The 22,162-nt window shown below is 42.9% G+C and overlaps 1 protein-coding gene across 5 annotated transcripts; it reads left to right on the forward strand.

Moving 5' to 3' along the window:
- The first annotated feature begins 1,223 nt into the window (after positions 1–1,223).
- Positions 1,224–21,949, forward strand: LOC106605451 (transcriptional repressor p66-beta). Of its 5 annotated transcripts, none has more exons than XM_045718497.2 (11): positions 1,224–1,508; positions 10,097–10,500; positions 10,614–10,743; positions 11,193–11,324; positions 13,064–13,213; positions 13,552–13,728; positions 14,171–14,531; positions 14,678–14,877; positions 15,099–15,209; positions 16,192–16,438; positions 16,967–21,949. In XM_045718497.2, the coding sequence occupies exons 2-11, from the start codon at positions 10,103–10,105 to the stop codon at positions 17,101–17,103; spliced, it is 2,043 nt and encodes a 680-aa protein (XP_045574453.2). In that variant the 5' UTR covers positions 1,224–1,508; positions 10,097–10,102; the 3' UTR covers positions 17,104–21,949. The 5 variants fall into 5 exon arrangements, with proteins under 5 accessions (XP_045574453.2, XP_045574455.2, XP_045574456.2 ...); XM_045718499.2 differs by having other exon boundaries at positions 13,064–13,192; positions 14,156–14,531; XM_045718500.2 differs by having other exon boundaries at positions 13,064–13,192; positions 14,168–14,531.
- The last annotated feature ends 213 nt before the right edge of the window (positions 21,950–22,162 follow it).

The raw sequence follows: 22,162 nt of genomic DNA on the forward strand, positions 1-22,162 counted from the left end.
CGGGCAGGTAGCGTTCTCCTGTCATCCGCCAAAGCCAGATTCGTCTGTCGGACTGCCAGATAGTAGAGCTTGATTCATCTCTCCAGAGAACACGTTTCCACTACTCCAGAGTCCAGTGGCGGCAAGTTTTACGCCACTCCTGCTTGTGTGCGACTGCTCGGCCATGGGAACCAATTTGATGACGCTCCCGACGAACAGTTCTTATGCTGAAGTAGTGTCCAGAACCAGTTCGGAACTTGGCAGTGGGTGTTGCAGCCGAGGACACATGATATTTACGCACTTCAGCGCTTGGCGGTCCCGTTCTGTGAGCTTGTGAGGCCCACCACTTTGTGGCTGAGTGGTTGTTGCTCCTAGACGTTTCCACTTCACAATAACTGTACTTTGACCGGGGCAGCTCTAGCAGGGCATACATTTGACGAACTGACTTGTTGGAAAGGTGGCATCCTATAACCGTGCCACGTTGAAAGTCACTGAGCTCTTCTGTAAGGCCATTCTACTGTCAATGTTTGTCGAAAGAGATGGCATGACTGTGTGCTCGAGTTTATACAACTGTCAGAACGAGTGTCGCTGAAATAGCCAAATCCACTAATTTGAAGGGGTGTCCACATACTTTTGTATCTGTATAGTGTAATTGCTAAAATATAATGCCTCTACTATACAGTAATGTGCCCGCGCAATACTACCAGGTAGCCACTAGAGGGCGCAGTTAGCATTGCGGTCAATAGCTTCCAGGCAGCATCCTGTGCAGAATAAATAGACAATGGTTTAACAGTATTTGTTCAACTAAATTGTAGAAGCATAGGGCTGATAATCTTTATGTTTAATGGTAGCTTACAAAAGTTGGAATACCCATTAAAATGCAAACAGATTTGCATGTAGGCCATTAAGTGTTGATTACTCATGGCAATTAAATGACCTTTGTTTATTGTTAGACCGGGCGTAATGCATGCTGAATGCGGGTCCCATACTGGTAGCTTACCTCAGCCGTGAAATATGTTTAACATAAATAAGGTCCAAGTGATTGCATAAGAAATAGGCTACAAAAACCTGACAAAATTGTCCCTTTACTAACAATAGTATAAATGCATCAAACAAAGTAGGCCCAGTAGGCTACAATCAATTAATTCGAGGTGATGTCTACACTAGAATAACTGACGACATGACTAGAACAACTGACGACATGAGCATATGTCACATTTTTGATGGCATATAGCCTAAATGTTGTATTGTTCACAGGATGGGCATCTCGGTCAATTTCTCCTCTTTTCTCCCCTCCAGACAACAACATACACCTTTGAGTAGAGGCGCGTCAGTGACACAAGCGCGGTCCAATAATTTGTCTGTCTGGTTACGGACAGAGAGCGTGAGAGCTTGTCGGGGCCCAATCAGCGCTTTTGTATTGCCTGCCAGTACCGGGGACTGACTGGTTGTGAGTATTTACTGCAGCGCCCCAGGATCCCAAAGCCAAACCCGAAGCCAGTGGAACCTGCGGGGTGAAGGCGAGTCAGGTGAGACCGAGGATTTTGCCGCGGCCTATCTGAAGTGAAGTTTAACTAAAAACCTCAATGCCCGGATCATGGTTCTAGATGTGATGAGGCTCCAGACTTCAGTCCAACTGAAGTACTGGGACAATGTGAGATGAGGAGCGAAATAACGGTTACATAGTAGTTCTATTGGGTTAATAGTGATGAGCTTTGCCGTTATTTTTAGTTACAAAATGTAGGTAATGAGAGAGGTCTGCCTAAAACAGCGGACACAAACGTTGATAATGTTTTAACGTTGCAAATTTGTTTACATTATAGCGATAAATGATACAGTGAGCGCGGATCATATTGATAGACATAGAGCAGAATACTTTTATTGTTTAATCTCGAGTCCCTTGAGGTTAACCTAGATTGGTTGGGGGGAAAAATGCGTCTTCGTGGTGTCGTTATGAACAAAATGTTAATCTGAAACCTATGATTGTAATTTGATTGTTGAAATATATTTATCAACGTTGCTACGATCGAGTTTGTGAATATGAAGGATCTTTTTTGAGCGAACTGGAGACAAATGGCATGAAGTGTTGTGCATATGTCATACAATAAAATTAATTCAAAATGCATCAGCCATTTACGTAAGTGAAGACGTGTTCACCCTCTCAACTTGTTTCCTAGCCCTATGCAAATGGCCACCATGGTTGGCGATGACAAGTGCTGTTGAAGGGAATCTGTGAATGCCTGTAGTGATACGTGGGGCAACCAGATGATCAGAGTTCTTATCAGTTTACTTTAATCAAATTTTGTTCAGCTGGTGTCAACTTCGTTTTTTTCTTTGAGTTTCATGAACATTTCAGTGGCAGGTCAATGTATGACAGGTTAATGTATGTTTCAGTGACAGGTCAATTGATGTATTTTGCAATGAGAAATGTCACTTGTGAAAACCAATAGATAAGCAGATAATCTATTTTGTGTATGTAAGTGTTTATTTATTATCATTTTGTAACTTTTGTATTTATTCCCACTAGGGTTAGACTTTACCTCTGTTTTTTTGTGACCAACACAGAGGGACAATGTTTCACTAGTCAGTGCCACTTTTTCCAGGAATCCAATAGTAAATCTTTTCCATCCTTGTGAACCACTTGTTCAAACTATCATGGCATTTACTCATGGAGGTCAAACAGAGACCTTACCACTCCTATTCAGTAGAACTGAATTATACAAAGATATAACAAACGGATAAAAAGGCCAAATCTTTGATTTATGCCAAATTTTGACTGTCATGTTCCTGATGATTTATTCCTATAAGAACTTGTCTAGTTGACTTTGACTTTTGCAGGTGAGATGAAAGTTTGGAGATTCCTCTGCCATACATTTTATTTTTGGAATAGAAATGCAGTAAGGGGATGGACAGGTGGTTGTCTACCCTTACGTGCTCTTCTGCCATTCTAGTCTCCATTTGTATATCTCCTGGCTGCAAATGATAAATCTCTTGGGCTGTTTATCTCCAGAAGCAAATTGGACTGAAGTGTGCCATTAAAGGAACACAGCCTGGGTTGAACTGAAGTGGGACCCGAACTGGCAACCCTTTTAGGGTTCATATACCTCACATCATCATCACAACACAAACCCTGACATGAGTGGTTGGCAGGCGATGTGTGGGTTAATGTGGGTTAGAAGCAGTGTGGATGGATTGAAAGTCTTCCACAATACAAACTCCATAGAACTAATCTGAATTTCGCACATCATGCGTTTGTACGCCCCCCCTCCCCCCCCACACATACCCACCTCTCTCTCTCTCTCTCTCTCTCTCTCTCTCTCCCATGTGACGTCACCAAAGGCTTCACATTAAGAGATCATTCCATATCCTGAGGTTATAAACCGGCTCAGACTGGCTAGCACGTTAGGACAGTGCTTGGCACCACAGGGGAACGGAAAGGAGAGATAATGGGTGACTCTTTTTCCTAAAGGGACAGGGGGCCCAACTCTGTGACCCATGTTGTAGGCTAGGCCTTATCTACCTAGATGGGATAGGCCTTATGGCAGATGCAATGCATTTGTGTATGGGCAATTCCACGGTAACAGAATGATGCTGAGGCTCACATGTTTCACTTTAAAATGTATGTCAAACAAAAACCAATGATTGCAAAGCTAAACAAACGATACAACAATGCAGAATGACTACTTAAACAATTTACACAGAAAATTTTACAAAAACACATGTACTTGAAGAACAATGCAAATGCAGAATGATGGGTTGTGCCGTCCTTTTACTGAACTTTGCATCTGCACTGTTCTTCAGCTAAATGTGTTTTTGTAACATTTTCTGTGGAAATTGTTCAAACTCATCCATGTGCATATCATTTTTTGGTTTGTTTAGCTTTGCAATCATTGATTTTTGTTTGGCATACATTTTAACCCAATGAGTACCATCGTCGCGTTTTGGACTTTTGACCTCCTTTAAACATCATGTGTTTGACCTACAGACCATCAGGCTCTGAGTGGCGCAGCGGTCTAAGGCACTGCATCTCAGTGCAAAAGGCAACACTACAATCCCTAGTTCGAATCCAGACTGTATCACATCCAGCCGTGATTAGGAGTCCTATAGGGCGGCGCACAATTGGCCCAGCGTTGTCCAGGTTTGGCCGGGGTAGACCGTCATTGTAAATAAGAATTTGTTCTCAACTGACTTGCCAAGTTAAATAAAGGTTACATTTTTAAAAAACGAGTACGAGACAAGGGTGGATCCCGAAGGGGCCCAGGGCTGGATCTTTTTATATTTGTGCTACAAATTACTAAAAGCTATCTATGGAAGGCTGAGACCCTCACAAACACTTACATGCAACAAGTTTTGCTCTATGACGCTCACAAGCTATACAAGAGTCTTTAGAAGTTAAGGGTTTCTTATAGATATAACATCATAGGAAATCCCAGGACATAGTGTCTATTATGCTGTAATAAGCTCACATAGTTGCGGTCACAAACTCCAAACTCCACACAGTTGTCACTGACTAGCTGCATATTCATTTCCCAGTGAGCAAACAATTTCTGTACTTACAGCATTCATATAAATGAATTTTTATCAGGTTTTTGTTTTGGATGACCATTTTTTTTTATTGACATTTGTCAATAAAACTCATGAATGCAACTGTTTGTCAAACTGATTTGAGTTTTACTTGTGCGCAATGGTTGTCCTGAAAATAAAATGGTAGGCCTAAAACACTTAATTGGCTTAATATAAGGGCTGGACATGCAGATAATTGAAAGTCAGATAAATGAAAAGCAGATTTTTGCTGGGGTCTTGGGACTGATAGGATTAAAGTGAAAAATCTGAGTCTCAGCATCATTCTGTTACCTGTGGAATTGCCCGTTTTCATAATATGCATGTATATGTCTGTCCATCTTGGTCCATTTCAAAATCCTCTTAACAAACCTTCTGTCTCGATCAATCATGGTTCGGCTATGAATGATCGGCTATGAAAAGCCAACTGACATTTACTCCTGAGGTGCTGACCTGTTGCACCCTCGACAACCACTGTGATTATTATTATTTGACCCTGCTGGTCATCTATGAACATTTGAACATATTGGCCATGTTCTGTTATTATCTCCAACCGGCACAGCCAGAAGAGGACTGGCCACCCCTCAGAGCCTGGTTCCTCTCTAGGTTTCTTCCTAGGTTCTGGCCTTTCTAGAGAGTTTTTCCTAGCCACCGTGCTTCTACATCTGCATTGCTTGCTGTTTGGGTTTTAGGCTGGGTTTCTGTACAGCACTTTGTGACATCAGGTGATGTAAGAAGGGCTTTATAAATAAATGTGATTGACGTATCATTAGGACAAAGGTATGGATGTCTTTCTAGGAAATTCAGCATCTCCACTATAAGCAGAACACAAAACTCTGATATCTCTGCTCTCTCCTCCTCTTCCTCTTGCTCCCTTTGTCCCTTGCTCCCTCCTTTGCTTAGGCAACCGCAGAAATTAAATTGATTAGTGGTGTGGTCTATAAATAGACAGGCCATAGTTGCCATGGCAACCATGTGATAAGTGTTGTGTGATGAAGAACTGGGCCTCCTAAGTGTTGTTGTAGTGTTGTGGGAGCAGAAGGATGGGTGTGGGTGACAGTGTGTAGGTTCGTTTGTCTGGATTATGTGATCTGACACTAACAGGTGTGTGTATGATATGATATCACAGTGTAATGTTGGACTGTGTGTGTGTGTGTGTGTGTGTGTGTGTGTGTGTGTGTGTGTGTCTGTGTTTTGCATTTGCTTTGTGCTAGATTCATTGTGTGAGTAAATGGATTCATCCAATTGAATAGATTCAGATTTTTATAAAAAATGTCTGACTTTTTTGTCAAGGTGACCAGCTACCCCTTTGTTTCCCATGAACACTGTTTCAGTCTAATCAGTCTCATGTCAGGAACCCTCTGTACCCTGGGGTTGATCGTGTGATGAAACCCTATTGGTTGTAGACAACAACCCCTGATGCCATCACCGCCATGTCCTCATATATTTTTCCTTTTCTTTTCAGTCAATACAGTTTTCGTCAGGCTACATTTATGAGATAGATAAACTTAAGGCCCTGTTAATTATTTGTGTCCTGTCCTAATTTCTCTCCTCCCCCCATAAACACACTGATCTTGAATGGAGTTAGATATGATTGTGTTTGATTCCCTATTAATGACCACAGTGACCCGTCATGAACCACCCATGTTCTTTATGAACGGATCATTACATGTTATTATAGTAATAATGGTGATTTATAATGATGATAGGATTTTTAGATTAGCCTTATAGTCATTCTAGGGATTCAGTCTGACAGTACATATTAATTTAAATGAAATACAACTTTATTTAACCCCTCGGGGGCAATTATGAAAGGCAAGTAAGTCAGTTACAAGTATCACAACACAACACATATAAAAGTAGCTAGTTTTAATATTACACAGACCAAAGAATAAGTACAAAATATCACCTTAGCAGAGGACAGAAAAATGTATATTTTTAAACGTAATTTCCAGCTATTCTACAAATGTTGCCATGGAGCTTTTGCTGTTATTAGCTAATCTCCTGCAATTATACGCATTTTTGCATGTCTAATGCTGTGTTCTTATGCTGAAACATTATAACAAAATGAATGGGACATTATAACAAAATGAATGGGACATTATAACAAAATGAATGGGACATTATAACAAAATGAATGGGACATTATAACAAAATGAATGGGGGCCTGATAGTCTAGCATTTATTTTGTTGTATGTTCTCAAAGATTATAGGCTATTCTATAGGTCCATTATCTTTTCTACATACTTTCTATTTGGTTTTAGTCATTTAAGTTGACACTGAAATCGTTTTTGCATTCCAAAAAGGTATTTCTAAATATGTGCAATGCGCAAAAAAATTCAATCATGCGACCCACCTGGTCCTGACCCACAGTTTGGGAACCACTGCTATATGATATTATGTTTGAACAAAGGTTAAAACACGATTTTCTGGTGTTGGTGTTTTTCAGAATTTAGCTCAGGGTTCTCCCACATTAAGTCAGGACTCATATGGGTGGGATCATGGCTGATTCCTTTCTTCCATTTGGTTGCACCTTGCTAACAATGTGTTGTCAAATGTGTGGTGATCATCAGTGCTTCATTATTTGCATACAACCTGTGCTCCCTCGTTGACAGGTTAGGCTGAGATTGGTGGGTTTCTAAAGCTGCTTCTGCACTGACTTCTGCTAGGACCAAGCAACAATAAGGTTAACGAAGGAAATCACATCTCTGTTTGTAATCTGCTCCTCATTCACCACGTACATGCACATACTTGGTCCCTACATAAATCAAAGCCCTTGGGACTATATTGCTAACAGTACGACATAAGCCCTTATTCTTCACTTCCCTTCCCCCCTCGGGGTCTTGCAAACACAACTATGCAGCATATGTTTACGATAAAAAAAGTTGTATTTGCTCCCCAGTGTTTTTTGAGGGATGGATGGAGGGAAGTGGAGTTAGGACAGGGAAGGGGGAGGGAGGGGAGTGTTTATACGGGTGCTTTGTTGGCATCGCACAACTGTAGGAAAATGGAGGAGGGGTGGGGGTTGAGGAACGGGAACAAAGGAGCCTTATGTTGGCATGGTCTCTGAAACCCCAGTGTGTGTGTGGTGTGTGTGTGGGTGTGTCCGTGTGTGCGTGTCTTCTCGCAGGGCTGGGTATGGCTGAAGAATACTGTACATATCTTTATCTGTTACTGTGTCGAAGTCTTCTACTGTATAGCTCTCTTTTACAGGATATAGGCTACAGTAACTATGGTATATACTGTAGCGTAGCAGTCTGTCCGTTGTCCCTGTAGGATTGTTTATTTTGAATGCCAATATGATCATTGTAAAAAATAAAAAGGACAGTAAGACAGATTTGTGTATATCACTGCATCTTTTATCCGAGGGTGCTGGTCCCAGTAGAATGTATTTTTGTCCAACCTCTACATCACTTCAACAGTAGCTTCACTTTGCAGGATAATGATTATGTAGCTTTGGGGAATGTTAGTGTGTATGTCTGACTGTCTGTTTGTGTCTGTCTGTGTGCTGTTTAAGTATGTCTGTGTGTGTCTGTGCTTATGCTGATCATCCCCTCTCGTTTACCATCCTTCCATCTTAGCACCCCCTTTTTCTTCCTCCTCTCTTCCTCTCGCGGTATGGAGGCGTCTGACTTGTGTTGTTTGGCAGCGGGCCCAGAGTGTGGTGTGTGTGTGCATGTGTGCGCGCATGTGTGTCGATGCGTGTTGGGGTTGGGCGCTGTGGGAGGAGACTGGTGAGAGAGGGAGAGAGAGATAGATGGTGGTTTGTTGCAGCTGAGGGAAACAGTCATCACATTATATAAGGAGCAATAGGGACAGAGAAGGGGGTGGGGGGGGGGGCAAGAGGTGCTGGGTAAAGATGGTCACATGTACACACACAGACACAAAAACACACACCACAAGACAATTCTGATTGGCTTGTTAGCTACGTTTGGTTTTACTCACACTTACTCACTATTCTACCTTCTCCTCATCTCTCTCGCTCTTGCTCTCTCTGTCTCTCTCTCTCTCCACAGTTTTCTATGCGGGTTACCACTTCCTTTTTCCTTTTGTAAAGGAAGTGGTAACTTCCATGTCTCAGGCATGATGACTCTCTGGACCTGGAGAGAGAGAGTAGTAAACATATTTTTTTGTATTTTTTAATTGCTACATAGAAAAACCATACTATGTGTCTTTCCTTATAAATGGGTGTGGTAGTGTGTGTGTGTTAGTGTGTGTGTACACAAGAGTGCTACCATTTCTACATAGCAAGGCATTATGCTCTAATTATAACCAGTCCACCATCCTAGTCCCCTGACAACCCCTCCCCCCACTCCCCCCCTCTTCCTGGCCAATCCTCATCACTCTCCAACTTCTTCAAGCATATCATTGGTCGAAGTTGCAGGACAAACTAACTCCCTGTGGCACAACCTACATTGTCTGCCTGTGCATCCTCAACCAGCCTTCGTATGACTCAAGTGTGTCAAATACAATCGGATTTGCGCACACACATGGGGAACCATTTCAGGGCCTGATAGAGGACATGACATACTCATTAATTGACCGTCTTTATGCGCATGTGTGTGCATGTTTAAGTCATCATATGTGCCCATGCATGTTACAGTCACACACACACACACACACACACACACACACACACACACACACACACACACACACACACACACACACACACACACACACACACACACACACACACACACAGGGTACATCCATATAGATACATAAAGCTCTCAAGCATGTTCTGTCTTGGGTACATATCATATTACATACCCCTTCCACTCAGACTGGAGAAGGTCAGGAAGGAAAAAGTGTGGGTGTGTGCCTTTTACTGTACCTTCCACCATGTTCAAGGACAGAAAGTATTTCTCCCGTTGTTTTCTGTTGGCTTTGATGGAAAAATGAACTTTTAGGATAGAAGTATGAATTATTGGAGTTGTAACACAGTTGTTACACGTGCTTATTTTACTCTTAATTCAATAGGATATCTGTGTGTGCTGTACTGTGTTAGCCTGCTGCTAGTCTATGGTTATGGGACAGGGGTAATAACAGCTAACTGTTAGCGCTGTCTGAGGTGGCAAAACAAACAATATGGTGGGAGAGCAGCAGACCTGTCAGCTATCCTTCACTGTGGTTGCTGCAACATTTTTCCATTGAAAATGAGCAACTTATTATAAGTTGGGGAATTTTGATCAGTCGAAAGGGTCCCGCAGGGATGCTGGCCCATGTTGACTCCAATGCTTCCCACAGTTGTGTCAGAAATATTGTGCCAGAAATATTGTCTCCAAAAATTGCGATTGTATCATCAGCTCAAGTATGCCCACTGTACGTACAAGTGAATATATTTTATTTCTTTGCTTGAGTAGAGCTTTTTATTGTTTGTGTTTGAGTTGCACATTTGAATATATGTCATAATCATGTTGCTCTTTTGATATTAGAAATTCTTTGTTTTATCTTAGGACAAATAATCACGGGTAACTTAGAGATGTTCCGACGTACTCCTTTCCATCCCTTTATCCCTGTCTCTTGTCTCTCTCTCTCTTTTTCATCCATCCAGTCCAGTATGGAGCGACTGAATGAGGAGGCGGTGCGGCTGAGCCTGCTGAAGCGAGGCCTGGACTCCTCCTCGCCTGCAGGCGGCGCCACGAGCAGTGAACGAGATGAGCTGCTCTCCAAACGCATCAAGATGGAGGGCCACCAAGCCATGGAGCGCCTCAAGATGCTGGCCTATCTGAAACGCAAGGACCTGGCCGGCCTGGAGGGGGGAGGATTGGGAGGGGTCTCAGGAGGCGGGGCCCTAAGGGGTGAGGTCAAGGGTCATGGGTCTTCAGGGGGAGGGGCTTATGAGGAGAAGACTAATGGGAGCCTCCGTGGTCAGGTTGTGGGAGCCCATGGCATGGTGGGAAAGAGCGGGAAGGAGAACATGGGCGAGGAGCCAGTGGATTTCAGCGCCCGGAGAGGGTGAGTGGAGGAGGAGAGAGGGGGAGTACAAGAGGATAGGAGGGAAAATAGAAATCTTTCTTACAATTAAGAATCAGTCAGTCAGAGTTGAAAGTGTGTGTGTTCCTCCACAGTGACGTGGACCGGGAGCGACACACACCCTCCCCTGATGTGATCGTCCTGTCAGACAATGAGGCGTCCAGTCCAAGAGGGCCCAGCCAAGGGGAAGAACGCCTGAGGGCAGCGAACCTGGAGATGTTTAAGGTGTGTGTGTGTGTGTGTGTGTGTGTGTGTGTGTGTGTGTGTGTGTGTGTGTGTGTGTGTGTGTTTGTGTGTGTTACAGCACATATTAGCGCAGTCTTGACAAATGTTGAAGTATGTGCATATTGTCTTTATGTGTGTATGAGTGTTAGAATAGTGCATAGTTGTATAGAGTTGTTAATACATTAATTAATTATAAAAAACACATTGTGGACCACTCAGATAGTTTTGAGACACTGTAGGCAAACAGTACAGATATTAATTTGGTATTAGCTATAATACATTATATCATCTATACATCATTGGTATCAGCTATAACACATCATCTATACACAAAAACCAAGTACAATAGATAAAATGACAAGTTTTATAGTTGTATATGTGTGTATGGAGAGGAATGGCAGAAGTGGGTACAGTATGTGGGCTCATTTGTTTCTATGTGTGTGCTTCAGGGTAAGACAGGGGAGGAGAGGCAGAAGATGATCAGGGCTCTGAGAGAAGAGCTGAGGCTGGAGGAGGCCAGGCTGGTGCTGCTGAAGAAGCTGAGGCAGAGCCAGATGCAGAAGGAGAACCTGGTGCAGAAGGCGTCAGTCACCCACCCACCCAATGCTGTCCCATCCATCCTCTATACTCATCTACTTCAGTCATTCACTCGCTCATTCCTCTGTCATCCACTGCTCACTCTGTCACACTACACTCTCTCAGCCACCGCATTCATACCTCTCCCACTCTCTCTGCCGCCGCACTCATCCCTCTCTTACTCTCTCATCCACCACACTCAACCCTCTCTTATTCGCTCAGCCACTGCACTGCACTCGTCACTCTTTCACTCACTCATCCACTGCACTCATCCTTTTCTCACTCACTCATCCACTGCACTCATCCTTTTCTCACTCACTTACTGTTTATGCATTAACACTTTACACTCGGGGGAATTGGCCTATACGGATAGGGCCTAAACATAAAAAAGAAGCATATGGCTAACCATTGTAGCAATTGAAAGGGAACACTTTAAAGATTATGGGGAAACAAACAGTTCACCTGACACAAGAATCCAAACATTACACTGTTCATTTTATCTGCATTTGACATTTCTTGTACTTTCCGCAGCATTTGTTGATAAAGAAATCTGGAAATACTCTGGACACATTCAATAACACAATGAGAATATCCATGCAACATTTGGGGTAGATGCAGTATAAGACAAAACAATTTCAGGGTCAGAGGTCAAATTGGTGTCTCCAAGTTGCAACACACCACACCTATGTGTGCACAGTTCCTAAGTCATTTAAATACACGTTTATGAGTCAAGGAAAGAGCCTTCAACTATTAGATTCTCTTTTGAGCTCTCCTAGCTGTACTGTTAAGGAACTGAAGCAAGCACCCTTGTGTTTTTTTTGGTTTGGAACACAGCCCTTCATCCACACCATCACACAATTACTGTTGTTAATGCAATCCAAAAATGGTCCATTACAAATTGCAATCAGAGTTAGGTGTGAATATGTGAATGCTTATTATATTGCCAACATGAGTAGCGAAGTTCTATAATCTGATTTTTAGTGTTAGGCTTTCACAAGGCACTTCAGAGGAACAGATAGTAATTTTGGTGTGCATGGAATGGAGCCATGGGTGCATTCAGGTGCTAATTCACGGATCATTTTCTTCACATTACGCCGAATATAGGCTCCTTCTGTTCAGAACAACAACCCAGGGTATGACGCCGTAACTGTACATCAAACATAGCAATCATTAATGCCAAAGTAACCCAATTGGCACGAAGAATGTTGCAGGTGGTGCTCCCGCTTGGAATGTCTGTCAGTTGATTCCCATGTCATGTGTTGCTGCCATGCTATGTTGTCATCTTAGGTCTCTCTTTATGTAGTGTTGTGTTGTCTCTCTTTTCGTGTTGTGTGTTTTGTCCTATATTTTTATTTATTTTATTTTTATTTTTAATCCCAGCCCCCATCCCCGCAGTAGGCCTTTTGCCTTTTGGTAGGTCGTCATTGTAAATAAGAATAAGTTCTTAACTGACTTGCTTAAGTTTAATGAAGGTTAAATAAAATAAATAATAAAAAAATATATATATATACCGCTTTAAAACGGATACCCAGAGCTCTGATGTAATGTATATGTTACTATACTGCTGTCCAATTAATGCGCGTATCAGTGACCAAATCTGCTATTTTCACCCAATATACAGTATAGAGTGAAAAGGGCTTACCTATAAGTTGCTTAGGATAAAAGTGTCAGGTAAATAACCTTATTATATTAGTATTATTCTATGTTTGACCCCTCTATCACCTCTACCCTCTGTCCCCCTCAGGTCCCTGTGGTCCAGAACACAGCGTCTGCCCTCCAGAGCGGTGCCGTCCACGGTGCTCAGAGCATGAGCAAGATGTCTGGCCGCCCTGGCCACCACACCCCAGAGCCCCAGAACCATCGCACTGCACAGGTGGGCTACAGCATTGCACAGGTGGGCTACAGTACTGGTTCTTTTAGAGTTCCCTTTGTGCCTTGGGTCGGTCACAATGCAAGTTGGGCAGGAGCAAGGAAGCCAAAGTTGGGGGATGGGATTGAACAAAGATTTTTAATATTTTGCATGAGAACCATCTCACAATAAAGCAGTCTCCAGTTTCAATAGTTGCACAGTAGTGCCATCTCGTGCTATGAAGAGGCATTACCCTCTTAAATAATCTCTGGTGAATATGAGCAGGAAAATGGCATGACACTGAAAACCAACAAACAACACCACCCATGTCTTACTTATGATATTTTTCTCCTTCCTCCTTCTTCTCCTCTTTCCTCCCCCAGGGTCACTCGGTGATCAGGTCAGCCACCAACAGCTCCATGTCTCAGATGATGATGTCACAGAGCAGGGTGATAGCGCCCAACCCTGCCCAGCTGCAGGGCCAGAGGCTGGCACAGCAGAAGCAGGGTGGCATGCGCTCCTCGACTGGCAGCTCTAACAATGCCGTTAGCTACCAGCAGGTAAACCCCAATGTCATCCCTGTTATTGGTCATAATCATCATAGAGCAGTGGAAAAAATACAAGTACAGATTATTGTAGGGGATAATGCTAACTTTTTTGAGAGATAATTAGAAAATACTATTTTATTGATGAAATTGTATTTATTGGTTCTCTCAAACTAAAGGGATGGTTCACCCAAATTACAAAATCACATATAGGGTTCCTTAATCTGTAAGCAGTCTATGGACAGGGTATGTCCATTGAAAAAGTGCTGGAAAAGTTTGAATACCATTTTCATAGAGGTTCAAAATCAGTTGCTTCCACTCAGATGCCAGGATTTGAGGGTTATATCATTTTTAGCAGATAAATGTTGCTGTCATGCCATCAGACTTAAACTTAAAAACACTGTTCTGAATGACGGGTATGGTTCTCTGTGTTTACTTGCAGTCTTCCACCCAGCAGGTGGCAGTTTCTCAGCGCTCTGGCTCCTCCTCCTCCTCGGCCATCTACATGAACCTGACCCACATGCAGGCGGCCGGAGCCGCGGGAGGGGTCAGCGGGGTGTCGGGGGTGGGGGCGGTCAGCCCCTCAGCCACACACAGCCCAGGGGGGACATCGGTGGGCTCCTCCATGGTCGACACAGCCAGCAGTCAGGCAGCCGCCAAACTTGCCCTGAGGAAACAGCTGGAGAAAACCCTGCTGGAGATCCCTCCTCCCAAGCCGCCGGCGCCGCTCCTCCACTTCCTGCCGTCAGCGGCCAACAGCGAGTTTATCTACATGGTGGGCCTGGAGGAGGTTGTGCAGAGTGTCATTGACAGTCAGGGTGAGGGAAGGAACTGGAACTCTTTTGCTGATGCCTAGCTAGCCATTTGTCCTGCACACAACCATCAAACCAACAATGTTATCAGATGAGTCGGTTTGGAATTGGGCCCCTCTCCCCTCATTGAACTCTTGTGGCTCTCTCTTTAGGTAAACTGCGTTTGCCCTCCTCCATGGAGCCCTTCTCGTGTGCCCAGTGCAAGACGGACTTCACCCCTCACTGGAAGCAGGAGAAGGGTGGGCGCATACTTTGCGAGACCTGTATGTCGTCCAATCAGAAGAAGGCACTGAAGGCTGAGCACACCAATAGGCTGAAGAACGCCTTCGTCAAGGCTCTACAGCAGGAGCAGGTCAGCATTCCATTGGCTCCCCGTTGCTCTGTTCAGGCAACCATTGTTTATAGGGAAAGTGTGTGTGTGTGTGTGTGTGTGTGTGTGTGTGTGTGTGTGTGTGTGTGTGTGTGTGTGTGTGTGTGTGTGTGTGTGTGTGTGTGTGTGTGTGTGTGTGTGTGTGTGTGTGTGTGTGTGTGTGTGTGTGTGTGAATAACCATATTTTACTAATTGTGTCACAGGAGATTGAGCAGAGAATCCAGTTGCAAGCTGCTCTTGCCACCAGTTCAGCTCAAACTATTCCAAGCGTCAGTAAGGCTGAGTCTATGAGCAGACATCACACACACAGACAGGTATGTCACTGTCACCGCTGTTAGTAAGTGCTCCCTGCTGCAACAGACACCCTGTCATCTAGCATTGTTCAGCAAAGTTGATAAAAGGTCCAATTGTAACAGCTGCATAATGGATACTTGATCAATCTTTTTTTTAATCGATCAAATATTGACTGAATTATAGCTCATAAACCACATAAACCTCTGTCTTGTGTAATATTAAACCCCCTATTTATGAGATTTGGTTGTACATTTTCGGGAGCGACTGGCTGAGTTACTTTGTAAACACTTAAAATGAATTAAATCTGAACTTTTTTTAACTTTACAAAAATGTACCACCCTCTTGTGCAATGATCACTTTCTATTCTGTCTTTAATCCCCGTCTAAGGGTGGGCGTTGAAATAGATGCATATCAAAAACCACATGTCATTGTTGACATTTTGAACAGGACTGGCATGTGTTTGAGTGGTTGTTAAAAAGCGATCGCAAAATCAATTGGAAAGTGTATTTACAAGCAAGGGTTGGAATGTGCATTGCTTTCACGTGGTCCTCTGTAGCTCAGTTGGTAGAGCATGGTGCTTGCTATGCCAGGATAGTGGGTTCGATTCCTGGGACCAGCCATACTTAAAATGTATGCACGCATGACTGTAAGTCGCTTTGGTTAAAAGTGTCTCCTAATTGGCATATATTATTTTGAAATAAATCCATCCAGTGACGATTATGATTATGTGACAAGTGAATTTACACCCCACAAAAACAGGGGTAAAATGGCTGCAAAAAGGGGAATCCTGAGGTGGGTGGGGAATGTGAGAATGATACTTTCACATTTCCCCAACCATCATCACACCCCCTTTAGTTGTTGAGGATGTCCCGTGCTGACAGATGGACTCTCCATCTGATGTGTGTGTGTGTGTGTGTGTGTGTGTGTGTGTGTGTGTGTGTGTGTGTGTGTGTGTGTGTGTGTGTGTGTGTGTGTGTGTGTGTGTGTGTGTGTGACCTCCAGGCGCCTCAGCCACAGGTGACCCAGTCACAGGCCTCCCTCCAACGGGGTCTGTCTGGCTCGGCCCGGGGCGTCCTGTCCAACTTCGCCCAGGCCTCCCAGCTCTCGGTGGCCAGCAGCCTGCTGGGCATGACTGGAAAGCGCAGTGGACAGCTGGGCACTAGTGGGCACAGCCGGGCACAGCAACAACAGCAGCAACAGCAGCAGCAGCAGCATCACGACAACCGCCGCCAGCTCTACAGCATCCCTGGTGAGTAAACAGACCAGGGGTTGGGATGGGACTGAGATCAGCCAAAGAACTTTATAGACCAGGGGTTGGGCTGGGGATGGGACTGAGATCAACCAAATAACTTTATAGACCAGGGGTTGGGCTGGGGATGGGACTGAGATCAACCAAATAACTTTATAGACCAGGTGTTGGGATGGGACTGAGATCAACCAACAACTTTATAGACCAGGTGTTGGGCTGGGGATGGGACTGAGACCAGCCAAAAACTTTATAAACCAGGGGTTAGGCTGGGGTTGGGACGGAAATCAGCCATACAACTGTATAGACCAGGTGTTGGGCTAGGGATGGGACGGAGATCAGCCATACAACTGTATGGACCAGGGGTTGGGATGGGGCTGAGATTAGCCAAAGAACTTTATAGACCAGGGATGGGCAGGGGATAGGGCTAAAATTAACCATACAACTGTATAGACCAGGGCTGGGGATGGGGCTGAGGCAGGCCTTTCTGACAGTCTCTCACTGCCTCCCTCCCTCTTTCTCCCTCTCCAGGGGTGAACATTGCCTACCTGAACCCAGGCAATGTGGTCGGCCACAAGGGGTCCAGCCTGGCTGACCGCCAGAGGGAATACCTGCTGGACATGATCCCGCCTCGCTCCATATCCCAGTCCATCAGCGGACAGAAATGAACCTCACCCCGCCCCGACGCAATACCACAACCCTTCCCCACACCACACCTCAACCCCCATCGCATGCAGTGCCTGTTAGTGTGCCTACCAAACTAACCTGTATGAAGAACACAATCAACGAGTCAAGAGGCCACCAAACTCTGAAATGACTTTTCATTTGAACGTGATGCAAACCCCTTTTAATTCCTCTTGTTATTACTATCGTCATTAGTGCTATGGATGTTGTTACTGCATTGCCGCTACCAGTTATGAGCGTGCCCATCTTTGTGGAGAACCCCTGTCTTTATATGCTTGTGGCAGTGTCCCGAGTGTGGGGTGTCTTTTGTTTTGGATTTATGCGCTTGTTTTTGAAGAAATATTTTGTCTTGCTTGAGCTTTCCTTACCGGACTCAAGTCTTTGTTATGTCTGGAATTACCAAGCTATCTTTTTGAGAACTGCACCACTCTCAAATCCCTGCTCTTTCTCTGATTTCTGAATTCAACCATCACCCTGTTTTTCCACATTTGGTTGTGAATTATTGGAGGAGAAATTCTACCAGACCGGCCAAACCTTTGTTTTAAAAAGGTGATTGTGATGGTTTAACTTTGACCTGAATCTCTCAAGCCTTTGAGCTTGAGCTTTCTTCAAAGATTTGTGGGGAGAAAAGAGGATGATTGAGACCCTGGAGTTGTCTGAAGCAATGCTTCTCTAACTGATTGTTGAAACAAGGATGGATAAATATCCCACAAAGAGAGACAGCCCAATGCACCATCTGGACTTGGATTGGATGCACCGCTGAAAAAATACTACTCCCATTGGATATGAAGGCACAGAAACTGAACCTATAGCAGAGTTGCCCTGTATCCTGTCAACCTTTTCATCTGAGGCAGCCTGGGGGCTGTAGTTCAGAAGTGATGGAATTGAGGAGTTAGTATCCTAAAGCATATATAATTGATGGGGTATTGATTGGAGAGATCATTTAGAGGGATTTGATTGGACGAGAGATCATGTGAACGTACTTAATTGGCTGAGAGATCAGGTGAATAAGGTTTTTATTTAATTGGAGAGGATGCAGGTATTGGATTTGGTGGGAGGGATCATCCTTAGACTCAAAATTGAAGGGGTTTCCCATAGGACCATGGTTTGTACTTATTTAGGAGTGGGCATGGGGGGGAAGAGGCACAGGGGTTCCCTCTCTCCTCTGTTTTCATCTCTTAGCTAATAGGATTTGCTATTTTTCACTCTACCCTGTCATTCAAAGTTATGGATTCCGTTTAGATACTATGTCAACATTATCCCCATGGTGTCTGGGAGGCATTTGAAAATGGTCAGGGAGAGTGTCTAGCTAGCTATTAGCTTTAAGCCTGCTCTAAGCTATTTAGCCTGCTCTAAGCTATTTAGATGTTTGGTGTCTTCTGAAGTGTTTGCGTATCTGAAAGGTACTTTGCACAGGAGACAATAAATAAACACAGAATGACAAATGCAACTTGAATATCTACATAAATCAAACAGTTATATAGAAAGAGACATTTACAGGATATACAGTAGGAGTCAAAAGTTTGGACACCTACTCATTCAAAGGTTTTTCTTTATTTTTACTATTTTCTACATTGTAGAATAACAGTGAAGACGTCAATACTATGAAATAACACATATGGAACCATGTAGTAACCAAAAAAGTGTTAAACAAATCAAAATATATTTGAGATTCTTCAAAGTAGCCACTCTTTGCCTTGATGACAGCTTTGCACACTCTTGGCATTCTCTCAACCAGCTTCACCTGAAATATTTTCCCAGCAGTCTTGAAGGAGTTCCCACATATGCTGAGCACTTGTTGGCTGCTTTTCCTTCAATCTGCGGTCTAACTCATCCCAAACCATCTCAATTGGGTTGAGGTCGGGTGATTGTGGAGGCCAGGTCATCTGATGCAGTACTCCATCACTCTCTTTCTTGGTCAAATAGCCCTTACACAGCCTGGAGATGTGTTTTGGGTTATTGTCCTGTTGAAAAACAAACGAGTCCCACTAAGCGCAAACCAGATGGGATGGTGTATCGCTGCAGAATGCTGTGGGAGCCATGCTGGTTAAGTGTGCCTTGAATTATAAATAAATCACTGACAGTGTCACCAGCAAAGCAACCCCACACCATCACACCTCCTCCTCCATGCTTCATGGTGGGAACCACACATGCAGAGATCATCCATTCACCTACTCTGCGTCTCACAAAGACATGGTCGTTGGAACCAAATATCTCAAATTTGGACACATCAGACCAGTCTCCTCTGAACAGTTGATGTTGAGATGTGTCTTACTTGAACTCTGTGAAGTATTTATTTGGTATGCAATCGGAGGCTGATAACTCTAATGAACTTATCCTTTGCAGCAGAGGTAACTCTGGGTCTTCCTTTCCTGTGGTGGTCCTCATGAGAGCCAATTTCATCATATCGCTCGATGGTTTTTGCGACTGCACTTGAAGAAACTTTCAAAGTTCTTGAAATGTTCTGAATTGACTGACCTTCATGTCTTAAAGTAATGATAGACTGTCGTATCTCTTTGCTTATTTGAGCTGTTCTTGCCATAATATGGACTTGGTCTTTTACCAAATAGGGCTATCTTCTGTATACCCTACCTTGTCACAACACAACTGATTAGCTTAAACGCGTTAAGAAAGAAATTCCACAAATGAACTTTTAACAAGGCACACCTGTTAATTGAAATGCATTCCAGGTGATAACCTCATGAAGCTGGTTGAGAGAATGCCAAAAGTGTGCAAAGCTGTCATCAAGGTGAAGGGTGGCTACTTTGATGAATCTCAAATATATTTTGATTTGTTTAACACTGGTTACTACATGATTTCACCTGTGTTATTTCATAGTTTTGATGTCTTCACTATTATTATACAATGTAGAAAATAGTAAAAATCTAAGAAAAACCCTGGCATGAGTACCAGTCCAAACTTTTGACTGGTACTGTACATTATGGGTTATGGCAATGCACAGGACTGTACATGCAGAGCACTTAGGTACAGAGAGTAGGGATATTGTTTCTGTCCACCAGGAATCTAGGGTGAATTGATTGATTATTATTGAATTGATTATTGTTCCATCTCATGATAATTGTGGCTCTATTTCAGTAATGCCTGATAAAATGTAGAAGTAACAGATACTGGTGCATCCATTTTAAAGCAGCAGGCAATATTAATTCCAATTTCATTTTCTTCTTGCAAGCAGGAGTTGCCTGGTTATTGCCTCTTATACCCTGCAGTTTTAAAACATTAAAAAAACATATTGCCAGAGAGCAGTGGCTTACTCCTTGCCCTTTTTGATAAACTTCAAAAGCAGGTGCAATATTTTGAGACACAGGGAAGATAAAGTTCATTCAAGTATTTTGTGCTGAATGTTACTATTTTATCCATTTAGTATCCCAACTACAGTTAGGTAGCCTTACTCCCATATACAGTAGTATAAGCACTATTTTTGTTGCACCCAGATGGAACAGATGTTGTATTGGCCGTGTTCAGTAAGCACCAAACTGAAGCAAATATTTTAAACAGAGGTGGTACTACCTGCACTTATCCTATAGGGGCGTTCATTTCTGTTGTCCGTTTGAAAACCTTTCCTACTGTTTGTGCCTAATGAACACGACCCAGGGTTTGCCGTAGTCCAATAACACAGAACACCCCACAGCAAGATCACTGTTTGGGATGGACAACAGTGACCCTTGGGTGATTTTCAGCCTCACTGTTTTTGATAGTTATCTTTGTCCTCTTTGTTGTATGTATGCGTTGTGGACTTACTTCATCATCAATCTTTCTCTCTTTCTCAAACTATGCCAGATGCACCATTTTAACATTTTTGTTTTAAAGAAAGTAAAGAAAAAAAACAGGAAAAATAGCATTTTCAGATGTAATTTTTGTAAGGTTTCAAACATTTAAAAAAATACATTTTGCTGACCTGTCTATTCAAGTTCATTTCTGACAATTTTTTTACAAACAAATAGGGAAAAAGAAAAATCAAGAAATATAATTAACTTAAGAAATTGAAATAGTCAGGTAATATTATCTTGAACGGCTGTAGTTATAATAATGGCATATTTATTGTACATATGCGTTCCTCCTTTGTGGAATAAGACATTGAATTCAAGGTGGGTATACATTGTATAGAAAACTAACAAAAAGCCATGGATATTGTGAAGCTTGTCATTTTGTTTATTGATCACTGTATATTCCTGTGCCACAAATGTGCAAAAATATGTGGGGTTTTTCTATTTACTATCAAAAGCATTCTCAACTTTCTATATCTTGTTTTCTAGTACTTAGAGGCAGTAGGATCATCTTTTATGGAGAGTTGTTTGATCTATCCCAGGACCACTTTGTCTATACATTGTATGAAGTGCTCTGTTGTTATTACATGCTTTACTTTCAGCAGCATTGATGTTCAGTTAGCGATTAGTTAATATTATTATCATTATCGTACACTTTTAAAAATTTCTCCTCTGAAAAATTATTGTAAGGCTTGGCGTAGATCAGACAACTGGAATGGGACTTTTCATTATCTTTTTTTTCTCCTAGTATATATTTTACAGGGAAAGGCAGTGCATGGTCCACATATAAGTAAGAAAGAGACTCATGAAATGAACTACCCGCTGTGTGTTTAAACTACAGTCCTAATGGATAAGCTATGTGCTAACCTAGCCATGGTCATAAAGCGAGTCTTCAAATACCCCTTTTAAAAGATGAAGGAGTACTAGATGTTGTGTCAAACAGAGCATGGAATACTCTCAACAACACAACGCAATACTGTCACAATATGACTCCAATGGCTTGCATCTTATTCTGTCAATAAAGTTTAAGCGATGTTTTCAACTATTTGATGTGGTCAAATGATGATATGGTCTATGATATGTGGACCTTTATTATTAAATGGAAACATAAAACATCTGAAAGAATACACTCGATATTTGAATAAATAAATGGAATCAAGTGTTTTTTGTGCTGTGGCCGTGTGTGACAGACACACCTCCCCTTGCCTGTGTCTCAGGGTCATTATGGTTCCGACTAAAAGGAGTACAGCTACGACCA

Source organism: Salmo salar, chromosome 05, assembly GCF_965601325.2.
Source record: "Salmo salar chromosome 05, fSalSal1, whole genome shotgun sequence".
Taxonomy (NCBI): domain Eukaryota; kingdom Metazoa; phylum Chordata; class Actinopteri; order Salmoniformes; family Salmonidae; genus Salmo; species Salmo salar.

Bases quoted from the DNA above. Each gene is read 5' to 3' on its own strand.
- LOC106605451 (XM_014201128.3), top strand. From the start codon at position 10,103: ATGGAGCGACTGAATGAGGAGGCGGTGCGGCTGAGCCTGCTGAAGCGA. The intron at 10,744-11,192 runs GTGTGTGTGTGT...TGTGTGCTTCAG, and splicing joins CGAACCTGGAGATGTTTAAG to GGTAAGACAGGGGAGGAGAG. The intron at 14,878-15,098 runs GTCAGCATTCCA...ATTGTGTCACAG, and splicing joins AGGCTCTACAGCAGGAGCAG to GAGATTGAGCAGAGAATCCA.